Genomic DNA, 14202 nt, shown 5'->3' on the forward strand with positions numbered 1-14202 from the left:
AATAACTCTGGCAAAAGGGTCGACAGACCGAGCCTTCGGCATCCTTCTTTTTCGAATTCATAATAGTTTATTTATTCTTCCCCTTTTTATTTTGTCTTCCCATTTGCTTTATTTGAATTAAATATATGACACGACAACTGCGACGAGCGCGGGAAGGGGAGGAATTAAATATATTAATTGCCTTATTTGAATTAAATATATTTCGCAGACCGCAGCCGTTGACAAACAAAGCACTATTTACGTTACCCTGCGCAACCTACCCGAACGTTTACCACCGTAGTGGATGGACCCCACATTTGACTCTTTGAAGCTGCGGACCCCACATTTGACTCCTCGATGTAGAGTGAGAAATATATACAGCTATTAATCGCCGAATTATTATAAAATTAGGAAAAACAAAATTATCCCTCGAAATCAATTATAAACCCTAAAAGCTTATAGTTAATTTCTTTTCCTTTCATAAATTAGTAATCTAATATAGGTGGAAATTATTGGGGGACCAAACTATATATATTATCCACGTCATTCAGCTCTATTTTTATTTTTTTATATAAATATTTATTTTAACATAACTGTTTGTATTTAAAAAATATTTTATAATACAAAGATATAATTGTTTAACATATTCATCCATATTATCAAATAAATATGTATTTTTATTTTGGAAAATAAAATTAAAAAACATAATCAATCTACTTTAGTATTTCAAACTAAATTCTTTTGATCATCGATTGGGTTGATTTTTATGGTCCTATGTTTAACAATTTTTGAATTGCTTTTATTGTGGATCATCAAAATAATCAAAAATACTATGTTTTGAAATCTTAATCTGATCTTTGATTGTTGATTTGAATTACATAAATCTTAAGCGTACTTTAAGAATCGATTTGGCGAGAGTATAATCAATAGAGGAATGCTCACTTTCAATAGTTATAATATACAATAATCAAAATTTTAATTATTATTATTTAAGTTGTCATCCATATCAGCCTATGTGAGAAATTATTGTGGCAAGGCTTGTGATTCTATACGTGCTGTCTCGAGGCAATAATCGATCGAAAGTAATAAAGTGGAGATTGCATCTGTGGAATTTTACTTTTGTTTATTGCTTACTTTCTTTAATGGCCATCACAATTGAGTTTTAAACTTTAAATTAAAGAATAAAGTTCATCATACTTTTAAACTTAAGGAAGGACAAGTATATTTCAAAATGAGATATTGTGGAACTCTAATATCGTGTAAATCACATTAGTGTTAGTTTCTAAATTGTTCGTCAATTCGAATTATGAAGACACACTAAATAGAGCTTCTCATTAATCATAAAATTTTAGTCGTAAATATTAAAACTTGTCATCAAAATATGATTTATCGAGGATATTATCATTAATTTTTTTAATAATAACAAATATTTAAGTGTATGAATTTGATAATAATATTATCACGAATATTTTATATTTTGTGATGATAACTTATTATTGTGATAAATGATATTTTAATCGACGATCATTATTATTGTTATCGCTAAGACTAATATAAGTGACAAATCTTTTTTTTTTTACTATTTTTTATTTGAAAATATTTGAGTTTGGTTTAAATACATATTGAATTTAAATGAATTTACAATTTGGACCGTAGATTAAAACTAATATCAGTGATTTTTTCATGATATGCTAACTATTAATAATTAGATATGAATACTAAGGGTATTTATAATTTAATAGTTCCCACCTTGAATATGCTAAGAAATAGTTTGGTGATTGTTGCATAACACATATAAAAATTATTAGTTCATCCTAGAATTCATATATCTTTTTACTTTTTAGAGATCAAGACATGATAAATGTAACAACTTATCCCCTCTTAAGCCGCACCAAATAAGATAAGATCGATCTCTTACAGAACGGGTCATAACTACAAAATATATCACATGTAGTCACATATAAAAATAGTGCTAAAAATTAGATAAAATTATATTTTTTATTCTCACAATCCAAAAATATTAATTTCATAAAAGAGTAAAAAAGATTCGCTATCCTCCATTCAACTTCGTCCTCTCATTCAGTTTCGCTATCCTCCTAAATAACTTATCTACTGATGATGTCAATGACGATACTTATCTCTTATACCTAATAACGATCCTTATCTAACGATCATGTCAATGACAATCCTTATCCTCCTCTCGAGCTTCGCTACCCTCCTGGATGGCCTACTAACTATGGAATCAGTAGTAATCCTCATCTCCTACACCTTCGAAGAGATAATGATTCGTTGTATTTTGAAGTCTATAGAAAATAAAAGGATATATATATTTTTAGGGATTCTAAAAGGGTTATCACATGCATCATATTAGGAAATACTATAATTACATACTTTAATATAATTTATCATGATCCGATTGGCCAATTAATTTTATTGATCTTAAATTATTAATAATATATCCCTGTATTTTTATATATAATATCAAACCGGAGTACTATGGTGAGCTCATCGACTCGCATGTAGATATATTTGACTTCGAGGTCAAAAGTCAAAAGACGACGTAGCAATTCATCCGCGGCGACTCCGCTGACTTGCTTGAAGTATGGACGACTGCTATGGAACGGCTGATTCTTTCTCGGCCACCGGCCCACTCCTCTTTGCCTCACCGGCGCTGATAAACTCGACCCACACAAATCACTTTGCTGAGGGTCGACGAGGCGGGTAACACCGGAGATTTCCGGCAACGAAATAGGGACCCAGGAATAAGATCTTACTGCGCCGCCGCCGTCAAACAAGTCCCTGAATTATTATACCTTTATTCTGATAAAATTACGCATATGTCCCTCCCGAGTTGGGGAAATAAAATTGAATTTAACATATATCCTGTAAAATCGAAGCACATCGATGCATATTACAGTCGATATATATATATATATATATAATCAAGTATTATCCAGAGAAGCACATGAGGGATGTATGTGGAATATTGATATCATTAGGGGTAAATAGGTTATTTCATTTAACTCGAAGGATGGATATGTAAAAGGGCCTATTTATGGGTTCGCATCGTGGAACCGACGGGTGGATCCAGAGACCACGCCATTTGTTCCGTCCCTGTTCGCCTCCGCTCCTCCTCTTCTTCACCGACTGGCTTCTCCCCTCCTCTTATTCTCCTTTTCCAGCCCTAACCCTAACCGTGCACAACCAAGGGCGCAATCAACGATCTCGTGTTTCACTCTTCAAGGTCTCCTCAATTGGGATCGCCATGGAAGGCAGGGTTGACCTGGAACCCACTCCCTTCTTGAGGTAATCTGACTCACCTCTTAGTTTGATTCTTATACCGCATAGTTGAAGAATTTAAGCGAGATCTGGGACACTACGGTCCGGGAAACACAAAGGAAATGGATTTTCTGTTTTTATGAGTGAATTAGCATAGATTAAAGTCTCGGTGACGATTAGGAACAGAAAATTGCACCTCTGTGTCATGAATTACGCCAAGCTGGTGGCTTTGTGTCGGTTGGGCAACGAATTAAATTTAGTGGAACGTTTAGCATGGTAATGCTAATAAATGTGTCCATCGTACCGAACTTATTGCAAACGCGAGAAAGATGTAAAGCGAGCTTTATTACGTTCCTAAAGGTGTTATTTTGCGCACCTGGTTATGAGATATAGACTAACTGCTGCAAATATGTGAGACGCGAAAACTACCTGTTGATTGTTATTATAGCCTGAAGAAGCTTTAATGAGTGAAGTTTCTTAATCAGCAACCCAGAATCTAGCATCACACTAAGGGATAAGTTTGGTTGAGAGAGTATTTCTATGTAAAGTCGATGTACTTAACCTGAGCACAAACTGTCCCGCTCCTCTTGGATTTACATCTTTCTTTAATATTTTAGCATAACTGCTAATAATAGATGAATGTGATGTAATTCCTTATAGCTTTCTTTCTTATTTTGCTATTTACGCTGCAGCTTGTTTGCTGCCTTTTCCTATGGAATAGCATCCATGGCTATGGTTTTCATCAATAAGGCAGTTTTAATGCAGTATGCATACTCTATGACTCTTCTTACTTTACAGGTATGTTATAGATCTTGAGCATATGTTATATTTTTATTGTGGTAAGGCTCTGGTGTTTTCTCTTGCTTATATTTATTTATACACTGTATTAGCAATTGGCTACAACCCTTCTCATACACTTTGGCAAAGTTATGGGGTATACAAAAGCCAAAGCAGTGAACATGCCAACAGCTAAGAAACTTCTTCCAGTGTCAGTGTTCTACAATGCAAATGTGGCATTTGCTTTGGCAAGCTTGAAGGGAGTCAATATACCAATGTACATTGCATTGAAGAGGCTGACACCACTTGCAGTATTGGTGTTTGGATTTTTCAGAGGAAAGAGTAGGCCCTCAACTCAGGTAACAAGTCTATGATTGATTGACCTTGGAGGTTAAGTTGGATGTCTTTTTGTTACTATTATTCTATGATGTATGTTTCTCTTAATTTTGGCAACAATCATAGTGCATATCTAGCAAATTTTAGTCATGATGAAGTATGCTAGTATTCCCTACTATGGGTTTGTCTCGTTCAGGCTTAGTGGTAGAATCTCTTTCGTAACTTGGTGTATGCCTTGCTTATTTCGTTGGCTCTAGTTTATGCTTGCTTATTATTGAATCAAACTTTAATTAACTGACTAGTCTAAGTTAAAGAGTATTTTGACTTGAATCTAAAGCTTATCATTGTGATCAGGTAATCCAACTTCTCTGGAATTGATTTGGTTGAAATTAATTTATTGATTGAGAAATTTAATACCCAAGGTACAGGATGTGAACTATATAATAGTCAAATAATAGTTAAACTAATAAGTTACCGGGGATCAGCCGCACATTCATTATGATGAATATCTCAAAATATCTGTGCATATATTATTTTACTTTAATACATTACCTGGTAGTTTGTCTTGGTTCCAGAGCTTCTTTGTTCGTTTTTTCATTCTTTTTAGATCACCTTCTTTCAAATGTTTTCTTCTGAGTTTTTTTTATATATTATCTTTTTCAATGAAAGATGATAAAATGGGTCTTTCTTTGTGTCTCTCTGTTTTCACATTTTGTTGTGCTATAAGTCATTTGCTTAAATACACACTACTCTCTCTCTCTCTCCCCCCTCCGTGTGTCTCTCTCCCTCTCTTGCAAAAGGAGACAAATTTGAATATGGAACTGTGTGATAGTGATCCTATATTTCAAATTGGTGACTGGTCAGAGAGTGAAGGCATCGATTCAATTGTAAATAAATGATGAAGAGGGAGCATCTTTTGACACAAAATAGTTACCTTTTTTCTTAATACCAATCTCTTTCTTTCTGCTTCTTCCTGAGAAGTGCTTTTTTATGTTCTTTAATCCAAAAATCCCATTCTTCTTTTTACCACTAATTTTTTTTTGTACTTCATTGCGTAACTTGTGGTGTTAAACTTTTATCTGTATGAGAATTATGCCAAAGAGGAGAGAGCAAATTAGTTATGGTTCACGGGCAAAGATAGTCTAGCCTTTGTACTGGTTAATTTGCCGATGATACTAAAATTAATGGAAACAAGCATGCTTTCATGTTTCTGTTTCAGTTGAAGGAATGCTAGAGTTATATTTACAGAAAGATAGTGATAAATACCATTTTTTCTGAAGAAAAATAATGTATTCAGACTGTTTCAAATTAATTTCATTGAGTTCAATATAATTGTCTGTTTGCAGAATATGGAACTCTTCTGCAAATTAGCAATTCAGTATTACTTAAGTTTCTTACTATTGATGTTTTTAAGCAATTTTCAGGTATCACTTTCTGTCATATTTACAGCCATAGGAGTCGTCATTGCAGCACTTGGAGATTTCTCGTTTGATCTCCATGGATACACCATGGCACTTACCTCCGTTTTCTTCCAGGTAAACAAACATATTCCATGTTCTCCTTACCATATTTGGGAAAGTTTAATCATTGGAGTTCACTTGAAACTATTGCTGATGTCACATACTTGTTTTTAGCTGTCCTAGCTTTTTGCCCCAGTTTTGTGAAATTAACATATAGTTATAATTGTAGACTATGTATCTAGTGCTTGTGGAGAAATCTGGTGCCGAGGAGGGACTTTCTTCAGTTGAGATAATGTTCTATAATTCTTTGCTGTCCCTACCTTTTCTGTTGTTTCTCATCATAGCAACAGGAGAATTTCCACACTCTGTTGCAGTTTTGTCCGGAAAGGTCAGGATCAGCACCCTACTTATTAGGGTTTTTGTAAATTATACTTTTGCTTATGTTGCTTTCCCCTATTGTTTTTGACATGTAACAATATTTATCTGTTGGGATTTTGTAAGTTATACTTATGCATGTGTTGCTTCTACTAATCAACTTTTATCTGCATATGGTGACTTTATGCATAGACTATGCTTCACTGCATTCTGGCCAGAATATGCATATTGTGTTCATAACACTAAAATAGAAGGTAAGCCTTAACTTATGAATAATACACACGAAGTCATGAATTTATAGACTGATGTTTAATGAGCATGATGTATATAATAATAAGTTAATAACCAATCTGATAAAAACTGAAAAATTAATAATTGGTGAGTAAAACTAGAACAAATTAAAGTGCATGACGTGGTAAAGTTTGTACGATACAAAATAAATGAACTTAATCTAAGATGCAACCAAAGTTAAATTAATAATGCACACAAGATGATCTATTTTATATGCTGAAATGATGTAGATGCTCCTAGAGCATAATGGATATAATAATAACTCATAATGGTAAAATATTGAAAAAATTGATATCTGGTGCATAAAATTAGAACAAAAATAAAATGCATGATCCAATTTTGTGATCTGTGTAGACCTCATAGGAAATATTCACATAGGTAGTGCTGTGTAGAATTCGATGCAATATATAGTTTTAAATGCAACAGGTGTCTAAAAATGCACTACAACTTATAAAATGCCACTATGAGGTATCATAAGAAAAAGAAACATTAATGTTGGGAATGTGGAATCATAAACTAGACTATATGATGAGTGTAGTCAATAGAATTTAAAGCACAATAAGCACAAAAGCTTCATAAAGAAATAAAGTTGAGGAGTATTCATAACAAGATATTTTACAGACTATTTCATAAATTGATTGATAATCATGGGATATAGTAGATAAATTTAAGAGAGACTTATCAGGACATGGGTAGACTTTACAATAAGATTTTTCAATCCTTTAGTGACATAATTGCTCCTTTTGTAACTGAAGTTTGGCACGAATGTCAGAGTACTCTTTTACAACTTTGGTATCCACAGTTAGATTCACGTAAACAACCTTTGCATTGCTAGTTAGGATGCATACATTGATCCTTCCAGGTCCCTCATTGGCATCTAAAATATCTGGCTTCTAAAGTAATATAAAAACCTTGCAGTGAACACTTCAAACAAGTATCAGTTTGTGATGTAATTATAGAACCATGGATCATTTATGAGTTTTTTACTTAGCCAAATGACTTTTCAGATGGTTCTTCAAAATCAAATGTCCTGAATTAAATATCGGTGATATATGTGGCTCTTTTATAATCCAGTATTTTATCAAATAATCATTATTCATGTTTGCTTTCATTCTTTACGTGTTGGGAAACTGATGCAATTTTAACATGACAGGCATATTCTTTTGCATTCTTAGTGATTCTTGTCATATCATTGATAATGGGCATTGTCTTGAACTACACAATGTTCTTGTGCACTATCGTTAACTCTGCTCTAACAACTACAATCGTTGGAGTTCTTAAGGGTGTTGGGTCCACAGTAAGTATACTTTCTCAATTTCTTATCTTCTATTTCTGGATGAGTAAATACTACACTAGTTTGAGGTTTACTCTCTGTATATCTCCTTCCAGACCCTTGGTTTCGTCCTGTTGGGTGGTGTGCAAGTACATGCTTTGAACGTGACTGGGTTGGTCATCAATACAGCTGGTGGTGTGTGGTATTCATATGCCAAGTATCAGCAAAAGAAGAAAATACCACGGAAAGTTCTATCTGAAGAGGAACAATTAAAAAACACAAATTGAAATAGATCCATTGAATGTTTATCAATCTTCTGTGCCACTCGGTACCTGCTGTAAAGAAACTTTGCAGCCAGAAACACATCCAAAAGAAAATGATGATTGCACACTCCGATGAAATAGGCTGATGGAGGACCATCCAAATTATTATTTGATTTTAATAGGAGGGACCAGAATGGTCTTTCTAATTATTTCAAGTATTGCTTTCTTTAACATCACAGAAAGAAGTTTTTATTTCCAACAGTATTTTCAGTTGTTCCCCAGGCAGACAACATGAACTGCATCAGTGCTGAAAATAACAGTTAAATGTAAGCACTATCATTTGTCTCAAAAAACATTGTAGCCATTCTGTGATATGATTTTTTCCTTCACTGCTATGGATCCTTTATTTTCCATAAATCTTCAATCTGCAGCTGTATTGAAAAAAGGAAATCATTATTAGAATACTGTAACAAAATATTACCCTGGCAATGCAGCATATGGGTTTCATATTTCCTTGCTTGCTGTTGTCTTAAATTTGAGAAGGCAGTATGTGTTACTTATAAGGTGATAGATATGGTTCCTGAGGTGCTCAAGTTTCTCCTTGTTGATCCTTGCTCTAATCCAGCTTTTGGTTTCTTATTTTGTGAAATTTGTGAAGTTACTGAAGAAGGGTATGCTGCCATGGTGTACTTTCTACCACCTTTTAACTGAGTTGGGCATCTTAGCTCTTGTTGCATTCAAAATGTCATTTCAATCCTTGTATGGCTGTCTGCATCTCATTATAGATGAAACCATGATTTTTATGGTCTGAGCAAATTCTTGGAGGTCGATGCTTCCCAAGTTGAATGGTGTGCATGTTCTTCGACAACTTATTGGAAGCAATCCAATTCGGGTGGTGACGATCTTTCCTTGTTCTCAGATAAGGAAGAAAATATAGATTCACAACTCCAAAAAACCTTGACGACATGGTTCTTTATTTCATTGATCTTACAAAGAACTCATTTTAGTCCCTTAAACCAATTTGTTTCTATGTTTCTTTTTGAATAATTATTCGACTGCTCGTATTTTTTGACTATAAATATCAAAATTATATGCTTAATTTATCTTATATGCATATATATATATATATATATATATATATATATATATATATATATATGCTTAATTAAAAAAATATCTTATGCTTAATAAAATGATATTATCATTTTGTGTTGTAAGCGTAATATTTGTTTCGCACACGTTGTCTTCGTCCTCACAGGTTCTTTTGCACTCGTTGTCTTCATATGGGGAGAGAGAGAGAGAGACGTCTGGAAACTGAGGGAGGTCAAGATCTGGGCCGTCCAATTTGAATGAGCGACGGCTTCACGGAGACTGTTTCTGCTCGATCGAGGGAGAGAGAGTTAGCGGACTGCGCATGCATGCTGCGACGTACGTGAAATCTACAAGAGAACGCACAAGAAACACTCGACTCCTCCCTGTCTGTTAGAAATCCTTAGAGATCTCAGGAAGAATATTAGGTAACCAACTCCAGCACTGAATCCATCTCCACCTACTTATATCCCACTTTGTCTTCCTCCTCTCGACTTGCACTCCTCTCTCCTTCTCCTACTACTTCATGGCCTCCGAGGCTCCCAGCGACGCCCCTCCTCCGCCTGCAGCTCCCAAGTCGCTCCCTGATCCACCACCCCCTGCTCCGCCTCCTCCCTTGCCGCCTCCTCCTCCTCCTCCTCCTCCTCCTCCCTCGAGCAGCATGAAGAGAGCTCTCGGGCCCCTCGCCATCGTCGCCTACCTCCTCACCCTCCCGCTGCTCGCCTTCGGCATCTGGCTCGTCAGCACCCACGACTACGACTGCGAGGACCTCCTCCGTGCGCCCAACGTGCGCGTCGCCGTCGGCGTCGGCCTGCTGCTCATCCTGCTCATCAGCAACTTCGTGGTGTACTATGGCGCCAAGGTGCTGATGCCCGGCCACATGGTGCTCTCGGTGGTGCTCGTCATGATGCTCACCGCGGGGCTGTCCCTCGTCGGCTTGTACAAGATGGAGGCCCGAGGCCTGCCCGAGACGCCGCTGTGGCTCCGCAACCGACTTCTCGACGTTGACACCTGGAACGACGTCAAGACCTGCCTCTACGACGACATGATCTGCCAAGACCTGACATATCGAACCATCCAAATGACTTCGAACGATTTCAACATGATGAAATTATCCACCATCGAGGTAATCTTTCAATCTCGGACATCTTGGATCGCACAATTATTCCAACTCATGTTCATCGGTTCTTGCTGGCTGAAAAGTCGGGATGCTGCAAGCCATCGGCTGTGTGCGGAATGGAGTACGTGAACGCCACCAACTGGAGAGTGGTGAGGAACCGCACGAGGGAGAGCACACCACTGACAAATCCAACCGCATCATTTGCCTCCTTCAATGACTGCCGTGCTTGGAACAATCAACCCAACGTGCTTTGCTACGACTGCCAATCATGCAAGGTTGCGTTCTTGAAGGTGATCACCTCCAGGTGGAGGAAAGTTGGTGCGTTTCTCATCGTCATGTCCATGCTATTTCTTGTCGTCCATGTCATGCGCTTCATCGTCTTGCTGTTGGAGAGGTACAAATCTTAGACGCTGTGATCGTAGTAGGTGTTGGAGGCTCTTTCGCTTGCTTCCCCACTTCCATGAAACTTGTGCTGGTTAGTCTTAGGTGTTGTCTCTTAGTTTGCCTTTGGTCCTCTAAGAAGTTGATCGAGCTGTAGCTACTGATATCTTCCTCAATAACGGATATAGTACTACTTCTCGTGTTGATTTAGATATTTTCCTTCGTCTTGCTTCAGAATGTGCAATAATCTCATCTATGGAGAACTACATGGAGAAACCTAATTCTGATATAAAAATGAGAAACCGAACACAAATGATTCTGCAATAAATATTATCTCGAAAATTATAAATATCAATAAAGATCTTAATACTTAATCATAAGATGTTGGGCTCGAATTGCTCATATCAGTGATGCCCATCAGCCCACGGCATCGCAGGGTTGCTATGAACACCATCCGCCACTGTGTCAGTCTCAATCTATCATGAATATTTCTGGTTCATATCATGTGATAGAATAGGAGAAGCAGACTCATTTGGGTGGTGCCAAAGCCTTTGAAAGTTGGTGCAAGCTTCCAAGTTGCTCTTGAATGCTTCCATATGAAGTCCCCATTCCATCTCTTCTTTCTTATACCAGGTTTTGTGGAGCCTACGGCTGTGAGAGGCTGAGTTGCTTGCTTCTCATCCATCGTTCGATCTTAACTCTGGTTTGGGAAAGAAAGCTACCTCGGAGAAGATGTATATGTGAACTAGTGAAGATAAGGAAGGTTGGAAAGCTTGTATATCCATCACACACTGCTGTATTTTACACACCACCACCACCACCTGAAAAAACAATCTGATTAAGAGTGCAAGTTGCAGGAAGAATAGATCGAATCATGCTTGTCTGAATTCTCTCGATGACAGTCGCAATGACATCATAAATATATCAGAATCTCCATATGCTTTGAAGGGAAAGAACACATCTTATCTTCATCCCTTGCTGTCATGATAATTTAAGAACATGAATCAGTGTGTTTTATGACAGACCAAAGGTTAAACATGGATTTATCATTTGTGATTTAGTTTAGGTTTCTGGACTAATCAGCCCATGGTTTCTCCAACCTTCCCTCAGCATATTCCACCTGCAACTTGTGAATAGATGGAAAGAGCATCATATATTATTGATCATGGAAGGCAATGCACACTGACAAAATCTAATTATGAATAGCTGACAAAGGTGCAAGCAAACAGATGCACACAATGGGGACAAAGCCCAAACATCAGGGTCAACAAATAGAGGTAGCTTTTAGTGCAAGCAGCATTCAGATAAGAACAATGGTTCATGCTATAAACAAATGGAGGCTTCTCTTCAGTGCTTCTTGCTGCCATGGTTGAATGAGAACCAGAGAGAAGAATTCACTCTTTTCTTTGTTTTCTTGGGTGGTGGACATCCATGTAGATCCATCCAAATGGATCCAACTCTCTCACTTCACATGTTTTCAGATCAATATTATAATCATCATGATCAGAAGATGTAAATTTGGCTTCTGTACATTGAGTCAACCAGAGGACCACATGCCCATGTTTCCTTCCTTGTTGCTAGTGTCAAAGGATCTACGCATAGATAGTATAGGGAAAGTGATATTTTTGGAGTGTGTTTTGACAAATTAATTGCAAGATTATTGTATTCGATGTGATCTTTAACACTTGTCTTCTATGGAAAAACTAAAAACGAAGACAAGGAGAAGAACATAAAAGCTTAATCCTTTCTTTGTGTTACATAATCATTTGGCCACATCAAAGCTAAATACTTGGTTGTATCATCTCATTAGTAATCACCCAACCAAAAATTGTTTGATAACTAATAGAAAGTTCTATTGCTAGTTTTCTTTTATTGCATAAAATACTTAAACTAATCGAATCATATCTCGAAACTAGATTATGTCTGCAATGCGACAAAGCATACACCTAATAAGACATTGGCAAATACATTAGGTCAAAGGTAGTTGCTGTATATGATGGTCTCGATCTATGAAGTAGGAGGGAGACATATATATATATATATATTGATGCAATTAATATAGCCATCCTCCTTAAGAGACAATGTCAAGCTCTCCTTTCGTCACCTCGTCGATACAATATAAACTAACAAAAGATTCAAGAATTTAATATCGTACCTCATTTTTATAACCCTAATGTTGTCTTACCAACATAGATATCGGAAGATATATATCAAAAGCAAAATGGCACCTCAACCTTCAAATATAAAATTTTACATTAATATACCAATACAAAAAATAGGAAAAGAACAACTTATAACCTTACAAAATGACAAATAAATTTTTATTATTTAAATATTATTTATGTGAGCTAATAGAATTTTATATGGGATAGATTAGATGGAAATTAATATGAAAGGGTTTTTTGAAAGTATATTTTTATTTAGAAAAGGATAGTTTGTAATTAAACCAAATTTAATGATAAATAATTGAGGAATTGTTTAGTTATTATTGGCATGCAATATTAGACGCAAAACATGGCAATTGTCAGCACGTGCGGAGGAGCGTCTCCTTAGAACCAAATAATTGCGGGGTGGGGCGGGGAAGTCGCCGAAGGACGCGCACGTATGAGACACATCCTTTTACCTGCTGCAAAAGGCTGCAAAGATTCGGGTTCACGAGGGCGCAGAATCCGATCCTTTTCGGGGTGAGCTGTGATGCGACCCGCGCGAGAAGGTAAGACCTCGGAACCCTCACCCCTCTCTCCCTCTCCGTCCCAATCAAGGACGAAGAAGAAGAGCGAAGCCCCTCTCTCTCTTTCTCTCTCTCTTGTTTGCTTCTTTGAAGCCGCCCGTGTACTCCTCCTGCTGGCTTAGCTGTCTTCCATCGTCTCGTTTCTGCTCTCCATCGATCCCACCAACACGACTCAGTGCGTGATGCCTTCTTTCTCCGTGCTGAGGAGGTTTCGCGCATCTCCGTGACGTGCAGACAAGGTGCTCGCTATATTGCCTCCCCCACAGATGCCAACGCCCGTACCTCATGGTCGGGCTCACTTACTTACTGCCAACGTGGCAGCTAACCAAAAAACGAAGAATAAGAAAAAGAGCTGCTTTACATTCTGATTTAAATCAATTGAAAAATAGGCTCCGTAGAATAACATAAGAGGCTTTTCATATTTATCCTTATTAAATATATATACACACGTTTGTCTCTTTAAAATTTAATATTATTATATATATAATATAGTAAAATTACATCATTAACTCAACGTCATAAAATTGGTTCGCGTTGACCTTAGGATAATGTTCGAAATGAAAAGATCGTTAAGGATTCAAAGATTAGACCAAAAAAAAAAAAAATCGAAAAATAAAAAATATACGTATCTCATATTTCTTATCTCACTTTAGTTCAACGGTAAATTTTTTTTCTTATTTCATATCTTGTTTATTACAAAAAGATTGCATTAAGGTTTATCCGCAAAATCTGAAGTTCATGTTAGACATCAAAAGTCTGTCAATAATTTGTCTAGTCAGTTTGAGATAAAAATATACCAATAAGATTATTTATATAATCATCAATTTTATGAGAAAATATACTTTATT

General features: G+C 36.5%; 2 protein-coding genes across 2 annotated transcripts; both read left to right on the forward strand.

Annotated features, from left to right (window-relative positions):
- Positions 1 to 3070: 3070 nt before the first annotated feature.
- Positions 3071 to 8542, forward strand: LOC135614332 (UDP-galactose/UDP-glucose transporter 7-like). Its single transcript, XM_065111591.1, has 7 exons — positions 3071 to 3285; positions 3951 to 4056; positions 4149 to 4394; positions 5796 to 5906; positions 6061 to 6219; positions 7651 to 7794; positions 7887 to 8542. Exons 1-7 carry the CDS (start codon positions 3245 to 3247, stop codon positions 8055 to 8057), a joined length of 978 nt encoding a protein of 325 aa, XP_064967663.1. The 5' UTR covers positions 3071 to 3244; the 3' UTR covers positions 8058 to 8542.
- A 1106-nt stretch (positions 8543 to 9648) lies between these two features.
- LOC135613608 (tetraspanin-15-like) lies at positions 9649 to 10649 on the forward strand. The gene is made up of 2 exons (XM_065110635.1): positions 9649 to 10248; positions 10326 to 10649. The coding sequence occupies exons 1-2, from the start codon at positions 9649 to 9651 to the stop codon at positions 10647 to 10649; spliced, it is 924 nt and encodes a 307-aa protein (XP_064966707.1).
- The last annotated feature ends 3553 nt before the right edge of the window (positions 10650 to 14202 follow it).

Source organism: Musa acuminata, chromosome BXJ2-6 (assembly GCF_036884655.1).
Source record: "Musa acuminata AAA Group cultivar baxijiao chromosome BXJ2-6, Cavendish_Baxijiao_AAA, whole genome shotgun sequence".
NCBI lineage: Eukaryota > Viridiplantae > Streptophyta > Magnoliopsida > Zingiberales > Musaceae > Musa > Musa acuminata.